This window comes from Palaemon carinicauda, chromosome 40, assembly GCF_036898095.1.
Source record: "Palaemon carinicauda isolate YSFRI2023 chromosome 40, ASM3689809v2, whole genome shotgun sequence".
Taxonomy (NCBI): Eukaryota; Metazoa; Arthropoda; class Malacostraca; order Decapoda; family Palaemonidae; genus Palaemon; species Palaemon carinicauda.
This window is the reverse complement of record NC_090764.1, coordinates 7,548,678-7,571,693: the sequence shown is the minus strand read 5'-3', so window position 1 is coordinate 7,571,693 and position 23,016 is coordinate 7,548,678. Positions and strand designations below refer to the sequence as shown.

The 23,016-nt window shown below is 44.3% G+C and overlaps 1 protein-coding gene across 2 annotated transcripts in view; it reads left to right on the top strand.

The window, feature by feature from the left end:
- Tap42 (immunoglobulin binding protein Tap42) overlaps nt 1-23,016 on the top strand; it is a 191,498-nt gene that overhangs the window by 153,065 nt on the left and 15,417 nt on the right. Inside the window, exons 1-4 of one of the 2 annotated variants that reach the window (XM_068363281.1) lie at nt 1-84; nt 9,718-10,071; nt 21,964-22,136; nt 22,417-22,533. The exon at nt 1-84 is cut by the window's left edge and continues 158 nt beyond it. In XM_068363281.1, the coding sequence (XP_068219382.1) occupies nt 1-84; nt 9,718-10,071; nt 21,964-22,136; nt 22,417-22,533 (728 nt within the window). The remainder of the gene's footprint in view (nt 85-9,717; nt 10,072-21,963; nt 22,137-22,416; nt 22,534-23,016) is intronic. The other variant, XM_068363280.1, reaches the window with a different exon arrangement.

The window sequence follows — 23,016 nt, the reverse complement described above, 5'->3', positions numbered from 1 at the left end:
GTCTCCGCATTATTCGATAAATATTTAAAGATTTACGAAGAGGTCGAGTCTACTTCATTGCCCTCAAACTCTACGGAAATTCAGGTTTGTCAAAATTTGGTTTTGGACTAATTTGTTTGTCGAAGTCTACCGTTCGCGTAGCATTTTACATTGAAAATGTCAATGCTATTTTGAGCAGATGGATATGATAATTTCTTATATAGGGCTATTAAATTAACTAAATCCTATATGATATTGGTACGTAATGTTCTATTAGCCGCATCCTGGAAATAGGCCTACCGGTATTTCCCATTAGCCTGTCATGAAAATAGGCCTACAATATTTTCGGTTAAATTATAGTTTCTGGAGTTTTTCTATGGGAAAAAGATTTGTTGGAAAATGTTTTCCTGACCGGATCTATAATAAAACTTTTCCTATTAGCCTGTCATGAAAATAGGCCTATGGCTATTTTCTTAGTCTTTTCCTTGCCATTATTATAACCTATTGCCGTTCAAAGATAGTATGAAGAGCCGTTGGTTGAGATGCAGTATTATCTCAAAACTATAAGCAATTGGGAAACTCCCCGAGTGAATTGGTATACAGCATATTTACTGCTACACCTCACGTATATACGACTTTCTCAAAGGAAACAAACGCAGATATGACCTAAACTAAAATTCTCCCAACTTAACCTAAGATACCTTACCCTATCAGTATTATTGTAGAGCAACATGGTAAAAGCTTTACTAATAAAGGAATGCAGTTTTATATAAAGGGTCGGGGAGGCTTCCCGGTATTATTGTAGTTATGGTCGGGGAAACCTCTCCCAGTTGAAGGCAACTTATACCTATAGAAAAATGCCAGTTTCTTTCGAAAATGACACTTATTTTTGTTGGAAATCAATGCTAAATGTAATACATACATATATATATATATATATATATATATATATATATATATATATATATATATATATACTGTATATATATATATATATATATATATATATATATATATATATATATAATGTTAGGTTTGTGATCAGGGAAGAGGGTTTCTGGGACTCTTGCCCCTGCTAGATATATGACCTGGGAAGGGGGTCGGGAGTGGCTTGCCCCTAGGCTAGGTCTGTGACCTGGGAAGAGGTCAGGGCAGGTTGTCCTGCAGTTAGGTCTGTGACCTGGGAACTACTAGGTTATGTTATATGTGGTGCGTTAAGTTCTGTGGTCTTTTATGAATCTCGAAAGTGTCAAGTAATCACGTTTTTTTCCAGTTTTTGCTCGCCCAAAGTCCCAAGTTCTTACCTTTGTCCATTGGAGGTGGGGGCAGATATTAGGAGAACTGTTTATTTGCAGTTGAAATAATGGTCAAATTCTATGAAAGCTTATTATTTACTGTATGAAAAGTTGTGTTTTGCTAGCGGAAATGTAGTTTTGTGCTGTTCTGTAATTTTACCGTATTATCTACCAGGGGCCTGTGACCATGGAAGGATGCGAGATAAAATTGCACAAATAATCAATAATCTTTTTGAAAAAATAAATAGGTGTTCTTGTATTAGTTGTTTTGATTTTTAAACAATATTCAAAATCGTAATTGATGGAAACCTTTTTTTCTTAAGTTCTAAAGATTGGTCTTACAAGGCCCTACAAAGTAATAAGAACACATCATCTTAAGCTGGAATAAAGGGTTTGATATTTACTAGTGATGTTAAAGATTTACCAGCATACACTTACCAAGATTGTTTAGATTAAACTTTTTTGTTGATATAAATTAAATATGGACTTGACCCAAGCACTGCCTATTAGTGAACAATGAAACATCACATTTCCCCTTAACCCAACCTAGGAAGTCGTGTCTATACTCACCGGAAAGCTCTATCTTTACTTACTACTCGTACTTATCTAAACTGGCCTAGGACACTTTCATTACTCATCATTTAATGAAGTACTATATCCTTAGGTGATATTGAATGGTAAAATTGTGAAGTAACACCAAAACCTTGCCCGACCTAATCTACGGAGCTTTTGAATATGGTGTCTTTGATCACGTTTAGGTAAGCAGGTGTTCAAGAGGAGCACAGGCTTTTGTTTTAGAATTTGGATGGAACCAAAGTTCAGCTTTACTTGACATCAAAGTTCAACCTATCAACATGACTCGGCAGGAGGATAATGATCTGTGTTCCTATCAACATGACTCGGCAGGAGGATAATGATCTGTGTTTTCTACTGAGGACTCTCCCAGTTTTATCAGTATAGGGATAATGGTTGATTATTAGAGGTCCTAGCTGAAATAAATGGATTCTAAACATGACGGACTGATGTAAAGCCTTGAAAGGGCCAAACAGGCATATACTAGTTTCATGATTAAAACAGTTGCTGATTAGGGTTAGGTCCATCCCCCAATGAGTAAAGATAGTATCCTAAATGTGGTTGAGAAGGAATATGTTATGATGTTAATGTCTAGCAGTGTCAGTAATGGAAAAAATACTTCCTGCATAACCTAGGCGCATAGCTTTTCTAATATTTGGCTACGTGATTTTAAAGTTGACATTTCTATCAGAAAACAAAAGTTAACCCATTGCAACTCCATGGAGTCTAACAAAAAAGGGGCATAAACTGAGGGGAAGGATAAGTATTGAAATTCTTTAATGCCACTTTTGCTAACCTAACCTGTCTCGTGGTGTTGTCGGTGCTGCTTACAACCTAAAATGCAACTGGTTTTTTGCCACCATTGGCAATGTCAGTACTAACAGATATTTATATATATACTGTAGTATGCTAACTGATAAAAGGAGAATTGTCATTATTTTGGTGTAGGAAATTCAAGATGTTGTCATGTGAGAATTTTGTATTTTATATTCTAAATTTTTCAATATTAAACTTACCCGATAATCATGTAGCTGTCAACTCCGTTGCCCGACAGAATTCTATGGAGGGATACGCCAGCTATCACAATACTAGAAGGGGGTGTACTTACCAGCGCCACCTGTGGCCAGGTACTCAAGTACTTCTTGTTGACACCTCCTCAATTATTCCTCTGTCGTGCTTCCGGCAAGACGTTCTGGGATACGCTTATGTTCTTGGAGTATTTTCATGACTTTGGTGAAGTATTTCTCTTTGATTTCGGCTGTCGCTTTACTGGAAACTTCTATATTAGCTTAGTTAGCTTTTGGAATTAATTTGATTAATTATGGTGACGAAGAGAGTATGAACTCTTTTTCACCTTTAAATGGCCGACCCTTCCCTTAGACGGAAGTGTTGGTGTCTAAGAGAGTATAGACTCTCTTTCTTAATTTTGCTTAACAAAAGTTATATATTTATTTTATATCTCTCCGCCTCTTATAGGCCTCTTCGATTAACTTCCTTTTTTTTTATAAACTTATTAAAATTAATTTTTATATATGTTTATATTCGACCTTCCTAATAGTAGGCGGTCTTTTCTTGGTACCGAAGTTAATTAACATTGAGCCCGTCATTTCGGTTTTACCTGTTAACATATTATGCTATTTTAATGTCTTTGAAAGAATTTCTTTGATAGCTAGTACTGTTTTCAAAGTTGAACTAACGTTTTGTTTTGTCTCTGCAGTTGTTGACGTTCAGAACGTTCAACTTGCACTCTATCGTTACGATAGAGAAAGACTTTTCACGGTTTCACGTTGCAGTAAGAGTAACCGTGTCTAGCGTTTTGTTCATTCTTTCTTAACTTAATGGTTTTAATCCTAATAAAGGAACTTTTCATTTTGGGAAATATTTCAGTTTTTTTTTTTTTTTTTTCCTTTAACAATAATATGTTTAACGATATATATGATTGGGCTCTTCTCTCAGGTTCTAAGTCAAGAGAGAGAGAGAGAGAGAGAGAGAGAGATAGAGACGGAGGGAGAAAGAGGAGGATAAACGTTTCATTCAAGCCTGCCAGGCGTACGAGTAACGTTGTTATCGTTTTTTGCTCTTCTCCCTAGTCTCTTTAAGGGAAGAAAGTAAACGTTTCTAGAGTGATCTAGTGTTTAGTCTCTTTCCAGCCACTGAATTATTTATCTTTCATTAGATTTTTCTGTTACATTGTAATTCTGTTTTCGCAATTACTAACTTTTGAGAAAGGATAGAATTGCGTGTTTCAGGTACAAACCACTTAAAGTTTCGAGTTCAGTGAAATAAGTGCAAACAGAAAATCAAAGTGATAAGTGATTAGCACAAAGTGTGTCAGTGTTGTGCGTGAGAGTACTTCTGTGCGCGCCAGTCGTTCTCCCAGTCCGGGACCTCTTGCAAGCTCCCAAGCCCAGGGGAGAAGCAATGTCGAAGGACAAAAGGGTTCAGCAGGCCTTGATCGGCACACAGAAGTATCCTCGGTGGTTGTGGGCATGTCTTACCGAGACCGTCACTCCCACCCGCAGACGATTGAGCCCTTATTTTGCTCGTCTGCAGAAGAAATTTAGGGGAGAAAACGCTGGTCTCAGGTCTCAAGACCTCTTAAACATAAAGTCCAGACCTATGCCAGACGTACGAAGTTAGAGTTCAACAACCCGGATGCAGTCATTGGGTTAGCTCTGACTCTCCTCAGTCATCAGTTGAATGCACTCCGCCTAAGAGGAGTAAGGTTCTGCCGCAACAGATCTCTGCTGTTAAGGCTTTACCTCAGCAGACCTTAGTGTCTGCCGACCCCAAGTTGACTCTACTGCAGTCCATGCAGTCACAACTTTCGGTCTTGATGCGTGAGTGTCGGGCTGAGAGTGTTGCGCCTCCGCCTCCGCCTACACTCCCTCCGCCTGCGCTCGCTCCGCCTGCGCTCGCTCCGCCTGATCGCAGTACCACCTGCCAGGCGTACGATGTTGAGCCACGTTCTGAGTTTGCTGTTCCCAGTGGTGCTCAGCCTCCGCCTTCTTTAAGGCAACCTTTACAATGGGATCAGGAGGATTATACCTCTCTTCCTCCGCCTCCACTTGCTGCTCCACCAGTGATGCAACACTCGGTTGAGGTACAACAACCTCTCCCGTCCTTGAGTCAGTCTCCTCAGCTCTCGCTGCAGCGAGCTCAACCCTCCACAAGGCAAGCACCACTACACCTTAGCCTTGCGCCTCAGGAGCCTCAGCTTGCGAGACATTTACCTTGTTCTGCGCAGCCTCTACCTCATCGCGCTCCGCTCACACCACAGGAACAGGAACTTGCTACTCCGCTTCCGCCAACCGCTCAGCAAGCGCAACCCTTGGGTTCAGCCACTCATGCCAGGAGTCAGCCTCCTCCACCCATGCGCCTACCTTCTGCTACTTCCTTTGATCAGCCTTTGCAGACTGAGCCTCAGGTGTTCCCTCAACAGAGTCTTGAAGAGGAAACCACAACTATTGTTGTTCCAGCTCGTTCTGACTCTGCTGTTCAGCATACCTTACCTCCATTTTCAAACCTTATGATAATGGAGGTTATTTGTATTACTTATAAAAATATATTTGTATTCCTTGCAATATATTTTTAACAATATCGCAGAATATGGCAAAAAATATGAATCATGAGTTATGAATGTAAGGTAAATATTATGTTGATATTTAAACCCCATGCAAGCATGCATAAAGCACTCTAGCACTGGTCATGGAATTTCTGAGAAATGTTAAAAGCCATGAACACGCTCTGCTTACCTTACAGCATGCTCTACATACAGCATGCTCTGCTTACAGCATGCTCTACATACTACATGCTCTGCATACAGCATGCTCTGCATTCAGCATGCTCTGCATACAACATGCTCTACATACAGCATGCTCTGCATACAGCATGCTCTGCATACAACATGCTCTGCATACAGCATGCTCTGCATTCAGCATGCTCTGCATACAACATGCTCTGCATACAGCATGCTCTGCATTCAGCATGCTCTGCATACGACATGCTCTACATTCAGCATGCTCTGCATACAGCATACTCTGCATACTACATGCTCTGCATACCTTACCGCATGCTTCTCAGTCACACATCTTTGGTTGTTGCCAACTCACTAGACTGTCAAGCAGTTTCATAACGTTGCCTTCTAGTCTGCTGCTTTTGCACCAGTGAACCCTCACTGAGAGAACTTAGCTTTTCTAGGATATGGTCCCTGTAGATGAGAAAGTTCTTTTCTCCCTCCTTCTGATATTCCCTTGAGGACTCTGTCATTTGGAGGGAGCCTTTAGCTGCATAGCCTCCTATGGACCTTTATTTAAGCGTAACATACTTCCAGGGAAGGTAATGGTTCCACTTCAGTCGCTAATCCCGTCTGTTACCACACCTGCTCCCATAGACCTTGAGCTTTGTTGCAAGACATGCAGTCCAAGCTTAGTCCTTGTTAGAGGATTTTTTGTTTACGGAGTCAATGTGTCACGGGGAAGACGTCCAACAACCAACAGAAGTGACTTGTTGTGACGCAGTGCGGCAACCTCAGCAACCCGATAAGGAGTTGTCTGTACGACCCAGACAGTCTAGACAGATTCGGGTTGTCACTGTACTTCCTCGCTTGCCCATGATTGACAGTTCACAGACTGTGCAGCAGTACCATGATCTTGTGTCCGGCTCCGTCAGACGACTGGCTTTTAAGAGCTCCCACAAGTCGTCGCTGTCTGGAGATTTTCAAATGGACTATGGATCTGACCAAGGAACTGGGCCTCCTGGTCAATTTTGAGGAGTCTCAGCTCGTTCCATCCCAGACCATTGTCTCCTTGGGTATGGATCTTCAGAGTCGAGCTTTTCGGACTTTTCCGTCGGCCCCAAGGATCTTCCAAGCCCTACATTGCATCCAGAGCATGCTGAGAAGGAACCGATGCACAGTCAGGTAGTGGATGAGTCTAACAGGGACACTTTCATCGCTGGCCCTGTTCATCGTGTTAGGGAGACTCCACCTCCCCCCCCTTCAGTATCATCTAGCTGCTCACTGGATAAAGGACATGACGCTAGAGACGGTCTCAGTTCCTGTTTCCGAAGAGAGGAGGTCTTCTCTCGCGTGGTGTAAGAACAGCTTTCTTCTCAAGGAAGTCTACCTTTGGCTGTTCAGAAACACGACCGCCGTCTCCTCTCGGATGCATCAGACACGGGCTGGGGTGCGACTTTGGACGGACAAGAATGCTCGGGAACATGGAATCAGGAGCAAAGGACACTTCACATCAATTGCAAGGAGTTGTTGGCGGTTATTCTGGCCTTGATAAACTTCAAGTCCCTCCAGCTTAACAAAGTGGTGGAGGTGGACTCTGACAACACCACAGCCCTGGCTTACATCTTCAAGCAGGGAGGGACTCTTTCGTGGAAGTTGTTCTAGATCGCAAGGGACCTACTCATCTGGTCTAAAGATCGAAAGCTAACTGGTAACGAGGTTCATTCAGGGCGGTATGAATGTCATGGCAGATCACCTCAGATGGAAGGGTCAGGTCATCCCCACAGAGTGGACCCTTCTCAAGAATGTTTGCAACATACTTTGGGCCCTGTGGGGTCAGCCAACCATAGATCTGTTCACTACCTCGATAACCTAGAGACTCCTGTTGTATTGTTCTCCGATTCCAGACCCAGCAGCAGTTCACGTGGATGCTTTTCTGCTGGATTGGTTCCATCTCGACCTGTATGCATTCCCGCCGTTCAAGATTGTCAACAGGGTACTTCAAAAGTTCTCCTCTCACAAAGGGACACGGCTGACGTTGGTTGGCTCCGCTCTGGTCCGCGAGAGAATGGTTCTTAGAGGTACTGCAATGGCTGGTCGACATTCCCAGGACTCTTCCTCTAGGAGTGAACCTTCTAAGTCTACCTCACGTAAAGAAGGTACACCCAATCCTCCACGCTCTTCGTCTGACTGCCTTCAGACTTTCGAAAGACTCTCAAGAGCTAGGGGCTTTTCGAAGGAGGCAGCCAGAGCGATTGCCAAAGCAAGGAGAACATCCACTCTCAGAATCTATCAGTCTCAAGGGGAAGTCTTCCGTAGCTGGTACAAGACCAATGCAGTTTCCTCAACCAGTACCACTGTAACCCAGATTGCTGACTTCCTGTTATATCTAAGGAAAGTAAGATCCCTTTCAGCTCCTACGATCAAGGGTTACAGAAGTATGTTGGCAGCGGTTTTCCGCCACAGAGGCTTGGATCTTTCCACCAACAAAGATCTACAGGACCTCCCTAGGTCTTTTGAGACCTCAAAGGAACGTCGGTTGTCCACTCCAGGCTGGAATCTAGACGTGGTCCTAAGGTTCCTTATGTCATCAAGATTTGAACCTCTCCAATCAGCCTCTTTTTAGGACCTCACATTAAAAACTCTTTTCCTCGTGTGCTTGACAACAGCTAAAAGAGTAAGTGAGATCCACGCCTTCAGCAGGATCATTGTTTTCACATCTGAAACGGCTACATGTTCCTTGCAGCTCGGTTTTTGCTAAACGAGCTTCCTTCACGTCCTTGGCCTAAGTCGTTCGAGATCCCAAGCCTGTCCAACTTGGTGGGGAATGATCTGAAGAGAGTACTTTGCCCAGTTAGAGCTCTTAGGTACTATCTAAAAAGGTCTTAACCTTTACAAGGACAATCAGAAGCCTTATAGTGTGCTATCAAGAAACCTTCTTTTCCAAGTTCTAAGAACTCAGTTTCTTACTATTCAGGCTTCTGATTAGAGAAACACATTCTCATCTGAAGGAAGAAGACCTTGCTTTGCTGAAGGTAAGGACACATGAAGTGGGAGCTGTGGCTACTTCAGTGGCCTTCAAACAGAACCATTCTCTGCAGAGTGTTATGGATGCAACCTATTGGAGAAGCAAGTCAGTGTTCGCATCATTCTATCTCAAAGATGTCCAGTCTCTTTACGAGTACTGCTACACCCTGGGACCATTCGTGGCAACGAATGCAGTAGTAGGCGAGGGCTCAGCCACTACATTCCCATAATCCCATAACCTTTTAACCTTTCTCTTGAATACTTTTTATGGGTTGTACGGTCGGCTAAGAAGCCTTCCACATCCTTGTTGATTTGGCGGGTGGTCAATTCTTTCTTGAGAAGCGCCGAGGTTAAAGGTTGTGATGAGGTCCTTTAGTATGGGTTGCAGCCCTGTATACTTTAGCACCTTTGAGTTGATTCAGCCTCCCAAGAGGAACGCTGCGCTCAGTAAGGAAGACGATCTTATTAAAGGCAGAGTAACGGTTCAAGTCGACTTCCTTACCAGGTACTTATTATTTCATTGTTATTGTGGATAACTGATTATATGAAATACGGGATACTTAGCTATCCTTTAGTCTTGTACACTGGTTTTTCACCCACCCCCCTGGGTGTGAGAATCAGCTACATGATTATCGGGTAAGTTTAATATTGAAAAATGTTATTTTTATTAGTAAAATAAATTTTTGAATATACTTACCCGATAATCATGATTTAATCGACCCTCCCTTCCTCCCCATAGAGAACCAGTGGACCGAGGAATAATTGAGGAGGTGTCAACAAGAAGTACTTGAGTACCTGGCCACAGGTGGCGCTGGTAAGTACACCCCCTTCTAGTATTGTGATAGCTGGCGTATCCCTCCATAGAATTCTGTCGGGCAACGGAGTTGACAGCTACATGATTATCGGGTAAGTATATTCAAAAATTTATTTTACTAATAAAAATAACATTTTGTTTAACCCATGAAGACCAAAAACATACATGCATTTGTAAAACACCTGTCATTAGCTATGATGTTTTGTGTGAAAAAGTTGTAAAATTTTTAGTTCCCATATTTTTGGAAATATATATATAATGAGTAAATTGAAATTGAATTTTTTTTTTTCAAGGATAAAGTAAAGGAGGCCATTGAAGGATTGGTGAAAGCAACAGTACTCGTGTCAGAACTTGGAGTTTTCAGTGGAAATGAAAGCGTAGACGATCTCCCAACAACATCCATCAAATTCCTGCTTCTCCCTGTTCTTCTTGGTACTTTTTCTATAAAAAGGACTGACATTGATAGATTAGAAGTATTAAGGCTAGCAGACATTTACTTCAGGGATTTTATGACCCGTTGTCTGCAGTATGAAATCACCGACGTGGAAGTTCCAAAGAAACCAGACTGTGATGATGAAGATGGAGCTGAAAAGAAGAAAGACAGTAAAACTTCACAAGCTCCAAAAAGAGGAATGCCAACTCCTCTGGTATGTCTTATAATTCTTTACCTTTCTTTTTAAAAGTTTTTTTTATATGTATATGAGGTACCTCACAACTTTCATAATTTCTATTAATTTTACCTAAGGTTCACATGGCTTTTCGAAGCTTGGTAGTGTCAACGTCCATTATAGAAATTGGATTTCCAATTTTTCAATATCAAACTTACCCGATGATCATATAGCTGCATCCCTGCTGCCCCGACAGAAAAAATCTACGGGAGGAATACGCCAGCGATCGCTATGCAGGTGGGGGTGTATATCAACAGCGCCATCTGTCAAGTAGGTACTCAAGTACTCGATGTCAACAATGAACCAATTTTCCCTCTGTCGTGCCACAGGCAAGACCTACTGAATACGCCGTCCCTAACTGGATTTGTTTTCACAACGATTTGGTGAAGTACACTATTCCAGTTTTGAGCTTTCGTTATGCAGGGGGTTTTATCTTCATTTCAAAACTTGAACTCGTTTTGGATAGAATTTAATTATGGTGACGAAGAGAGTATGGACTCTCCTTCACTTTTAAATGGCCGACCCTTCCCTTAGACGGAAGTGGTGGTGACGAAGAGAGTATGGACTCTCTTTCACTTTTAAATGGCCGACCCTTCCCTTAGACGGAAGTGTGTTTAGGTTTTTGGTAATTTTGCTTAACGAGTTATAGACCTATTTATTTTATATCTCTCCGCCTTTATAGGCCTCTTCGATTAACTTTCCATTTATTATAAACTTATAAAAATTAATTTTTATGTTTGTTTATATGCGACCTTTCCTAATAGTAGGCGGTCCTTACTTGGAACCGAAGTTAATTAACATTGAGCCCGTCATATCGTATTTTCCTTTTAAGAATTTTAATGTTTTTGAAAGAATTTCTTTGATAGTCTCGTACTGTTTTCAAAGATGAACTAACGTTTAGTTAGTCTCCGCAGTTGTTGACGCTCAGAACGTTCAACATGCGCTCTATCGTTACGATAGAGAGAGAATATTTCACGGTTTCACGTTGCAGTAAGAGTAAACCGATTCTAGCGTTTCGTTCATTCTTTCTTAGCTTCAATGTTTTTAATTCTAATAAAGGAACTTTTTGGGAAACCTTTCAGTTTTTTCCTTTAGCAAATAATATGTTTTAACGATATATAATTGGGCTCTTCTCTCAGGTTCTAAGTCTAGAGAGAAGAGAGAGAGAGAGTTAGAGACGGAGGGAGAGAGAGGAGAATAAACGATTCGTTCAAGCGGGTAACGTTGTTCTCGTTTTTCACTCTTCTCCCTAGTCGCTGTAGGGGAAGAAGGTAAAACGTTTCTTGAGTTTTATTCTTGTTCCCAGGCTTTATGCGGTGAGAGATTTTAAACGTAGTTTATTTGATCTAGTGTTTAGTCTCTTTTCCAGCCACTGAATTCTTTATCTTTCATTATGTTTTTCTGTTGCTTTGTAAAACTGTTTTCGCAATTACTACCTTTTAATGAAGGATAGGATTGCGTGTTTCAGGTACAAATCACTTAAAGTTTCGATTTCAGTGAAATAAGTGCAAACAGAAAATCAAAAGTGATAAAGTGATATGCGCAAAGTGTTACAGTGTTGCGTTCGAGGTTCGTCTGTTCGTGCCAGTTGTTCACCTAGTCCGATACCTCTTACAAGCTCCCAAGCCCAGGGGAGAAGTAATGTCGAAGGACTTATGGGTTCCACAGGCCTTGATCGACGAACAGACGTTTCCCTCGGTGGTTTCGGGTGTATCTACACACGTTGCCGACGTGATCGCCCCACCCACACAAAGACGAGAGAGCCCATTTATTCCTCGTCTGCGGAAGAGGTTTCTCGCAGAAACCATGGACCAAATCTTGCAGCTTTAAGTGCAAGTCGGTCCCTTCCGCACAAGTCCAACGGCCTAGGTGTAGCCACTGGGTCAGTTCGGACTCGCTCCAGTCATCCGACGACTGCACACCTCCCAAGAGAGGCAAGGTGGTACCGCAACAGGCAGTAACTCCGTCTGTTGCCGCACCAGCTGTTTTAGACCCTCAGTCACAACGGACAGTAGCTCCGTTTGTTGCCGTCTTTTATAGACCCTAGTGGTCCATGCTGCAGACTATACAGTCTCAGCTTGCTCCTTCATGCAGGAGTATCGTGCTGAGAAGGTTGACAATGCACCTGTTAATCTACAACCTGCCACGGTTGTGCGCTCAGCAGATAATGCGGCTGCCTGCTCCCACACTCCACCTGTGAGAGCTCCACCTCAGATGCGCAGTCGACCCTGCCAGACGCATGTTCATGCTGCACCCTCCGTTGACATGCGTGAGCTACCGCATCAGCAGTGGGAAGGTGCTGTAGAGCTGCCGTGTTTTGACACAATGCGGCATGCTCCGCAACCCATGCGGCATGCTCCGCATCCCATACGGCATGCTCCGCAACCCACGGCAGTCCCTCCCACGCACCAGCACTCCGCTTTTGTTGTTGCCAGCTCCCACACTCCAACTGCGGAGAAGGTTGACGATGCACCCGTGGGCCTACAGCCTACCACGGTTGTGCGCCCGGCATGGCTGCCTGCTCCCACACTCTTGTTGTGAGAGCTCCTCCACCCATGCACAGTCAACCCTGCCAGATGTATGATGACTCCCACAGACACACGGAGCACTCCGTTGCCGTACGTGAGCTACCACTAGCTGCCGTGTTTTGACACGGTGTGTCAGCCTCCGCAACACACTGTGGTTACCGCCACTCGCCCGCAGCAAACTAGTCAGTCAGGAGTTGAGGCTTCCCCACACAACTTTGGTTGTTGCCAACTCACAGACTGTCATACAGTTACATGACGTTGCCTTCTGGTCTGCTACTAATACACCAGTGCTGTATGTCCTCACGCTCCTGTTGTGGTTGACAGTTCAGTTTTTGACAGTTCACAGACTGTCAAGCAGTTTCATAACGTTGCCTTCTGGTCTGCTGCTTATGCACCAGTGAAACCCTCACTGAGATAACCTGGCTTTTCTCGGACATGGTTCCTGTAGATGAGAAAGTGCTGTTCTCCCTCCTTCTGATACTCCCTTGAGGACTCTGTCATTTGGAGAGGAGCCTTAAGCTGCTTAGCCTCCTATGGACTTTAATTGAAGCATAACATGCTTCCAGGGAGGGTAAATGGTTCCGCTTCAGTCGCTACCCCGTCTGTTGCCACACCTGCTCCCATAGACCTTGGGCTTTGTTGCAAGACATGCAGTCCAAGCTTAGTCCTTGATAGAGGATTTTTTACGGAGAAGAACCTTCTTGCCAACAACCTTCCTACCGGTTGGTTGTACGCCCTGTTGACGCTGAGATTTCCTACTCACGTCCGCCAGTTGAGATGATTCCTCCTCCGGTGCGACCCAGTGTGGGTTGCCAGTCGCACGTTAACGTTAAGCGACTCTCGGAGGTGGTTGTGGACATTCAGTGTGTCACTAGGAAGACGTTCAACAACCAGCAGAGGTTACTTGTTGTGACGCAGTGCGGCAACCTCAGCAACCCGATAGGGGTTGTCTGCACAACCCAGACAGTCTAGACAGTTTCGGGTTGTCGCTGTATTTCCTCGCTTCCCCATGGTTGACAGTTCACAGACTTTGCAGCAGTACCATGATCTTGTGTCCGGCTCCGTCACGCATCCACCAGTGCGACCGGATTCAGCGAGTCAGACGTTGCCCACTCCGTTTGCCGTTTCCTCATCAGTTTCGGATGAGGAACCCTCTGATGAGGACATGGCTGAACAAGACGATCAACCCCCAACCCTGCTATCCATCCAGAAGATGCTGAAGAAGGAACGCGGCCCTGTCAGGCTGTGGATGAGTCTGGTTAAGACACTGTCATCCGTGGTTCTTTGGTGTCACTTGGAAGACTACACCTCCGTCCTTTTCGGTTTCATCTAGCTCTTCACTGGAAAAGGACAAGACGCTAGAAGCGGTCTAGATCCCGGTTTCCGGAAGATAAGTCTGGTCTGACTGGGTGAAAGGACTTTATCAACCTTTGATAGGGTTTTCCCCTGACTGTTCAGACTCCCAACCACGTTCTCTTCTCAGACGCATCGGACGTAGGCTGGGGTGCGACCTTAGGCGGTAGGGAATGCTCGGGATTATGGAACTCGAGTCAAAAGACAATGCATTTCAACTGCAAGAAGCTTCTGGCAGTACGTCTGACCTGGAAAAGCTTCAGGTCTCTCCTTCAAGGCAAAGTAGTGGAGGTGAACACGGTCAACTCCCTGCTTTGATGTACATCTCCTAGCAAGGAGGGACCTACTCTCTGACATGGTACGAGTTCGCAAGTGACCTCCTCTCCTGTTCAACAGGTCTAGACTTTTCACTAGTAACAGTTTCTTCCAAGGCAACTTGAATGTCTTAGCAGATTGCCTCAGTAGGAAGGGACAATAATTCCAACATATTGGACCCTCCACTAGGATGTATGCAAGAGACTTTGGGTCTCCTGGGGCCAGCCAACCATAGATCTCTTCGCAACCTCGATGTCCAAGAGGCTCTCAATACTTTGCTCACCTATCCCGGACCCAGCAGTAGTTCTTTTAGATGCCTTTCTACTTGATTGGTCTCATCTAGATCTATATGCATTCCCTCCGTTCTAGATTGTCAACAAGGTACTGCAGAAGTTCGCCTCTCACGAAGGGACAAGTGGACGCTAATTGCTCCCCTCTGGCCCGCGAGAGAATAACTTACCGAGGTACTTCGATGGCTAGTAGACGTTCCCAGAACTCTTCCCCTAAGGGTGGACCTGCTACGTCTGCCACGCGTAAAGAAGGTACTCCAAGGCCTCCACGCTCTTCGTCTCACTGCCTTCAGAGTATCGAAATACTCTCGAGAACTAGAGGTTTTTCGAAGGAGGCAACCAGAGCGATTGCTAGAGCAAGGAGAACACCCACCCTTAGAGTCTACCAATCGAAGTGGGAAATCTTTCGAAACTGGTGCAAGTCAGTATCCATATCCTCGACCAGTACCTCTGTAACTCAAATAGCTGACTTCCTCTTATATCTGAGGAAAGAGCGATCTCTTTCAGCTCCCACTCAAGGGTTACAGAAGCATGTTGGCATCAGTCTTCCGTCACAGAGGCTTAGATCTTTCCAACAATAAAGATCTACAGGACCTCCTTAAGTCTTTTGAGACCACGAAGGAGCGTCGTTTGGTTACACCTGGTTGGAATTTAGACGTGGTTCTAAGATTCCTTATGTTAGACAGGTTCGAACCACTTCAATCAGCCTCCCTGAAAGATCTCACCTTTAAGACTCTTTTCCTGATATGCTTAACCACAGCTAAAGGAGTCAGTGAGATTCATGCCTTCAGCAAGAACATCGGATTCTCATCCGAAACGGCTACATGTTCTTCATCTTGGTTTTCTAGCCAAACACGAGCTGCCTTCTCGGCCTTGACCAATATCGTTCGATATTCCAAACTTATCGTATGGTTGGAAATAAACTAAAAAGAGTATTATGTCCTGTAAGAGCTCTTAAGTTCTATTTTAAAACCTTTACGAGGCCCGTCTGAAGCTTTATGGTGTTCAGTTAAGAATTCATCTTTGCCTATGTCAGAGAATTCTTTATCCTATTTTTATCAGACTGTTAATACGAGAGGCTCATTCCCTTCTGAATGAGGAAGACCAAGCTTGGCTGAAGGTAAGGACACACGAAGTTAGAGCTGTCACAACTTCCGTGGCCTTTAAACAAAATAGATCTCTGCAAAATATATTTGACGCAACCTATTGGAAAAGCAAATCAGTGTTCGCGTCTTTTATCTTAAGAATGTCCAGTCTCTTTACGAGAACTGCTACACTCTGGGACCATTCGTAGCAACGAGTGCAGTAGTGGTGGGGGCTCCACCACTACAATTCCCTAATGCCAGAACCTTTTTAATCTTTCTCTTGAAATATTTTTGGGTTGTCCGGAAGGCTAAGAAGCCTTTCGCATCCTACTTGATTTGGCGGGTGGTCAAAATCTTTTCTTGAGAAGCGCCTAGATTAAAGGTTTTGATGAGGACCTTTAGTATGGGTTGCAACCCTTCATACTTCAGCTCCTAGGAGTCGCTCAGCATCCTATGAGGATCGCGAGGCTCAGTAAGGAAGACGTACTTAAAAAGGCAGAGTAATTGTTCAAGTCGTCTTTCTTACCAGGTACTTATTTATTTTATGCTTGTTATTTTGAATAACTGCTAAAATAAAATACGGAATACTTAGCTCATAATGTCAACTTGTTATGCTGGTCTCTACCCACCCCCCTGGGTGTGAATCAGCTATATGATCATCGGGTAAGTTTGATATTGAAAAATGTTATTTTCCTTAGTAAAATAAATTTTTGAATATACTTACCCGATGATCATAAATTAAAGGACCCACCCTTCCTCCCCAATAGAGAACCAGTGGGACAGATGAGAAAATTGGTTCGTTGTTGACATCGAGTACTTGAGTACCTACTTGACAGATGGCGCTGTTGATATACACCCCCACCTGTATAGCGATCGCTGGCGTATTCCTCCCGTAGATTTTTTCTGTCGGGGCAGCAGGGATGCAGCTATATGATCATCGGGTAAGTATATTCAAAAATTTATTTTACTAAGGAAAATAACATTTTTCCTCACTTCAGTAACCTCCGTCCCCCTAGGATACTATTTCCGGTTATATGCCGATGTATGGCAGTGTACTTGTCATGGTTAAGCTCTTTTCATGAGAGTCGTTGCCTATGTAAATAGCTTTCCATAGCATTCCCCTTTTTCAGATTGAGTGATTATTGAAGGATTAGTTAGCTCTAGCTTTATCAGGGATCTCTTCTACTGGTTTTGAATTGTTTGTTGATTGGGTTATTGATAGAAGATAAGGGTCCTTGTGTCTTGGGTGAAATGTTTAATCAACCTCGTATATTTAGCGCCAGCACAGTACATGTAAATAAAAGGAGAAATCTGAGATTTACAGAGTGAATACTTCACTGGATCAGGATGTTGAAGGTAAAGTAGCTACTGATTTGCAAGATGTTGAGATTGATGATGAATCCAATCCCTTTTTCAGGCTTTGTGTAAATTCATTGCCAAAATGTTCCCGGAGAAATTACTCTTGGCGAGTTCTGGCTGCTTATTCTTTGATGTTGTCTCATGCTGCTGGCTCTTAAGATGATTTGTACTGTACACCCAAATATTTTGATACTTTTACAAAGTGAATAAGCCACAGGTTGCAGGGGAATCCAACAACCTGACTTGAAATGGAGGTTTTCAGAATATGAGAACTTACCAGACTTATGGAGGAATATGATTAGGCTTTTGTGTATGCAAGCTTGTGAGAAGGACTAAATATAAGAGAAAAGTAGATTCCAAATCAAGGGAGCATCTAGAGGAGACTAGGCTTGGTATTAAAGTTTGGGGCAGTTACGTCTCAAAGGATAGGCTTTGAAATAAAAAAGAGATACCAAACTTATGGAGAAGCACGTGATCAGAAGACGTTTTGGATTCCCCTTGGAGTTTTACTATAGACTGTATGTAGTGGCTAATGCATTGGGGCTGGAAGCTAGTTCTAGGTGCTTGACCAGGTATACTGTTCTCACCAATTTTAACATGGAGACACCTACATAAGGAGAATGGACATTTACAATAGACTTGAAGGATATACAGTATTTGTTCCCATTCTAACAAACCTCCTTTATTTATGTGGATGTGGATATTCTTTCAGCGGCAGCTGGAGGTAGCCATTAGAATTTAATTGCGAGGTGGCTAGCGGGTAGGCAGGAGGTGGGGGGGGGTTTATCTAACCGCCTCTATATGCTTTCATCACTTTTTCTTTTGGCTCAGTAGAGATCGGACAATGTCCGCTCTCCTCCTGACTGTCATTGGACTTTTTTTATTTTGAGTTTCTCTTTACAGGTGTGCGTGTTGTTCTTCTGCGATCACCTTCATCATGCGAACGTGTCCAGGGCGAGAGGGTGTCACATGCGGGACCATCGTGTCGTCAGTGGAGACCAACCCTCTCTCTGTGTCCTGTGCCGAGGGCATTGTTGCGAGCAGGGTTCGCCCTGTGCAGAGTGTAGCGAGTGGTCTGCCTCCCAATGGGAGAAATTTGGACGACGTAGGAAGAAGGCTAAGCGCGATCATTCTCCCTCAGGGGCAAGCGGGGCTCATTCTTCTTCTTCTCGCACCCCCAAATCTCTCAAAAGCTCCTTCTCGCACGCGCGCTCTCACAAAGGACGAGCAAGCAGGAGCGCAGATCTCTAAACTCCTTGGCAACCCCAGGGTACTGGGGATGTTATTGCTTCCCCTCGAGGAGCAACTTCTTCTCCATCTGCTGGTGAGCCTTTCTCCTTTGCAGATTTGTTTCAGGTGCGGTCGTCCTTAGGGATTTCAGGACCCCCTTCAAAGGAGGAGCTGCAGCGTTTTCAGCGTGGTGCCACAATGGAACCTTCTCCGGAGCTGTCGACATTTCACGCTCTGGAGCTGTGCGAGGTCTATCTGTCGCCTTCCCCTCGCCCTTCCACATGTGGACGAGATGATCGTTCTAGTTTGCCTCTCCAACAATCCCCTGCTGACGACGAACCCTCTCTCCATCCTAGGACCTCGTCGTCCCTTAATCATTAACCCTCTGTTTGTTCCCACAGGAACCCTCAGGTTGCAGGTGACGATCTTCCAGGGATCAGCGAGCCTTCCACCAGCAGCGCTAAGAGACGAGCATCGCCATCGCCTTGCCTTTCTGGAACTTCTTCCTCTGATCGTCGTTCACGATGATTGGAAGAATGTAATGGTCGTAGATCATCACGATCTGAGCGTTCTTCGCCTAGAAGACGCTTACGCTCTAGAGCTTCACGCTCACGAGACCGTAGGTCTCAACGCTCTATTCGGCGGCGTTCCTCTTCACGAGGACGAGTTTCACGATCGCGTTCCACAGTCCCAAGCAAGGTCTAGACCTAGGTCCAGACGCTCACGTTGTAGATGGTCACGATCTAGATCATGAGGACGATGCTCACGATCACAAGGGCGGCGTTTGCGCTCACCAGGGTATTGATCACGAGAACAATATTCTCGTTCGCGAGATAGGCACTCGTGGCGTTCACGCCGTTCTCAGACAAGAGCTAGACGCTCACGATCACGAACCGCGCGTTCTCGATTAAGGTGTTAAAGTTTCTCGTCTAGAGGTAGAGGTTGGCGTACGTGCAGTCCATCAGCGCGTAGCCCCTCAACTAAACCTTCCAAACAACCTCGAACCTACCTGATGATGACCTTGACCACTCCTCAGACAGGTGTCCAGCTAAACCCTCAGTGCCTTTCACAGCCTGGGGAGTCTTAGCTAAGCGCTCGTCTACACGACACTTGGAGACGCGTTCCGCTGTGGCGTGTTTTCCTTCTAGAGTAGTCCCAACTCAAAGGCCTCCTCTGCCGATTTCGTTGGACGTAAGTGCTCTTCTGGGGCAGCAGGAAGGTGTTAGATCTTCCTCTTCCTCTGTGGCTCCTAGTGCTCCTGTTGCGAGCACTTTTGCTTGCGAAACACGTACGTTGACGCGTGATTTTGCGTGTGAATCACGTTGACGCGTGAAGTGCGAGATTTTGCGCATATATCTCACAATTTCACGAGCAATTTTTTAGTAGATGTGTTGGAATTGCGGGCAAGTACGGATCCAACACCTTCCTCTCGCCCTTCTGCGTCTTCCACCTCCAGTGGAAGACCAACACCCTTCCTAGAAAGGTTCAAGGAGCCTCCTAATAGGTTCTTAAATGTGCCTATTAGTCCGAACCTTCCTCCGCGTCAGAAGGAACGTGTTTCTCAGCCTCGGAGGTTATCTCCTTCGTCGGCTTGCATTCCTTCTAGGGTTTTACCCAAGAGACACACTTCTAGGGACCTCCAGGGTGTATCTAGGGATTCAGAGCTTCCTCCTTGGGCAGTGCGATGTCAAAATGTCGGAGAGAGTGTTAGACAGGTGAACGGCGAGTCCGTTGAGACAGGCGAGGGTTGGGAACCAGCGGGTGAAAGGCGAGACTTGACGAGACTCATCAGGCTGACGATATCTTGGGGGAAGGTGATAGCTGAGGAGTGGGCGGATGGCTAGGTCCTTGATCCTTCGAAGGGGTTCGTTCGGCAGATGTCGACGACGAGTCAAACAGACTTCTCTTTGCCAAAGGTGAAAGAACGTGTCTGAGGCGACAAGAAGGACCACGAACTCGGCGAGCACAACCCTCTGTAGGGAAGACACTCAGCAGGAAGGTCTCCGAAAGGTATCCGAAGAGGTGTTTCTATGTGTGGTCTCTCTTGAAAATGAGAGAGGTAATCATCCAGAGGAGAGGCTTGCCTTGGACTTTGCTCTGCCCCCGATGGAAGAGTTGGCTCAGCGTGGGGGGAGCATAGTCTGTGGCGAAGGAACTGCAACAGTCGATGGAATGTAGCTGTCAGCAATTCTCCCTGCAGGTGGGAAGGTTGCTATACAGATAATGAAGGGAAGTTCTACCTCGGAAGGGAGAACAGCCCAACACCTGGGGATGATAACTCTCCCCTCGGAAGGGATAGTCCAACCCCTGGAGGCAGACCTCCGGGCAGCACTCTTTGCGTCCCTTCAACAAGCCTTGTTCAAGTTGAAGGTCTGCATTGAGCGCTACCTGAGAAAACATAGCCGGAGCTAGTTCCTCGAAGTCAGCGGGCTGATCAGGAGCTGCCACAGGCGCTGGAGAACCAGAAAATTATGGCATAAGAACAGCTGATTCCACAGGAACGAACGGCACTGTTCTTTTACGTCGGCTATCTTAGCCGAACGAAGAAGTATGCATCGGTAACTGAGAAAAGCAAATTATGCAAGAAAAACTCCCTCGGGAGGAGCACCTAATCTGCGGACGGGAGAGTTGTCTCCTGAGAGAACAGACACATATTAAGGACTGCACACTCCCTTCGCCGGCCAATATTGACGGGCGAAGTAGAGCGGCAGCGTAAAATCTGTTGCAAAACAAGAATTACAATTACAGTAATTAATTCAGCTAACAAATCAAACTACAGTGTTCGGTAGAACCACTCAACCCTCTGGCTGGAAGGGGGTGACCCGAGGGGGAGCGGACAAGCTAAGGTCATGTAAACCCTCTGTCGGCAAGAATGACCGTAGGACCATCATCCCAAGAAGGACGGCGTCGTCAAAGCTGAAAAGATAAATTATAAACGGTTATTATTTCATCTTGATCAATGAGAAAAACCATTCAGGGGCGCAACCTAACCTGCAAACGGAAAAGGTGTACCCTCACAGAGGATCATCCAGCTGCCCACATCACATAACAAAGGAAAGTGGTGGTGTCAGCAAGAAAGAGCAAGATCCAAGTCAAACTCTGTGAAGACCGCAGGCAGTTTCCTCCAAGAACTCCGAACGGAGAAGGAGTATTCAACCATGACGACGACCCCTGCGGCGGAGGTCAAGTCATTCGGAAGGCCACCTGTCTACGGGATGTCCGTTATCCAAGGTGGAAGATCGTAAGGGAAGGTTCTCCGCCCTTAAGAAGCTCCCGCACTACGCTGTCACACAAACAGCAACATTCCCTGTAAAAAAGCTTAAAATGTATATAAAAACATAAAGTAGGTTTTCATATTTATAAAAGAAAAACATAAGATTAAAAAGTCAAAAGGCCGGGAAGGGGAGAGAGACAACAAAAGTAAAGTGAGGTTCACACCCCAAGTGTGTAAGTGAGAGGGCTAGTTACTACCCTCACAACCCCATGCTAACTAGCAGTTGGGTGGTTAACCCTCACTAAAAGTCAAATGGCTCGTCTTTCAGCTTCGCCGAAAGTAATACCTCTATAAATGGCGTCGTTTGTATTTCAGTTACGGACAAAGTTGTTATTGTCTATTTCATAACTTTTACAGTATCATCTTGCTAATGTTCCTTGTTTTGCGTTGCTTTTTGTTATTTCTACGTAGATTGTAAAATTATTTCATATTTATAGGAACTACAGAAGATGGCAAAAGAGCGCGAAGAAAAGATTAGGAGATTTAAAGAAAAGAAAGCTACTGGAGATAGACTTATAGAGCTTAAGAAAGTACTCAAAAACCCCAGTTGTGATGAAGATGTTAAACGAAAATACTATATTACTTTGGTGAAAAAATTTATTTTTGATAGGTAAGTTGCCAATTGAGAAATTGAATTTAGATCTAGATGCTGTATCAGAGAAACATTTTTAATTATCTTACTTTAAAATTCAACTTTTAAACACTGTACAGCAATAAACTTGCAGTGAAATACTCTTAATGAATCATATTTTTTAGTGATATACCAAAGCCTTGTTGAGTTACATTTTGAGGAATGATGTGTATTGCTCTAGAAGCAGCTTAAAACATCATTGGCACTACTTACCTGTATTATAATAATATTATAATAATTTTTTTTTCTTTTTTTGCAGCTTAGAGGAATTGGAAAGTATTGCAATGGAGAAGCAGATGTTAATAGATATGGCAGCTTTGAGAATGAAAGGAGCATATCCAGAGAAAGAAGAACCACCAAAGACAAAGGCTTTTAAGTAAGTGGCTCTTGTCTATTCCTTTGCAAAATACATAACTTTATCCATTACTATATGAGTATCATTAGCATGAGCTGGAAATGGCTTTTGAAATGTAACAAAGTAGTTACCTAACATATGATTTACTTAGGCTGCTTCTGGTTTGGACTGATATACCACATGGACGTAATACTGTAATACTCTGACTCGACGTGAGTTGTTGTAACTTTACTTACTCATACAGTAGTACTGTATGCTTGACATTTTTATTTGTTGGTGAACTTCTCGGTCTGAACTCTTGAGAAAGTTGATTTGTGAAAGTGCTTTGGTGAAAGTAAGTCATGTGGTAACTGTATGCCCAAGTTAGCCAAGATTTACAGGCTCTTGTTTTTTGTATGAGCCATTGCTGTCCACAGGTTTTCCTGAATTTAGTATCCATCTTGGTCTCCTTTGCTGGGGGATAAGTCTGGGAGGAAGAAAATAGCTAGGTAATGTTCTGCTGCT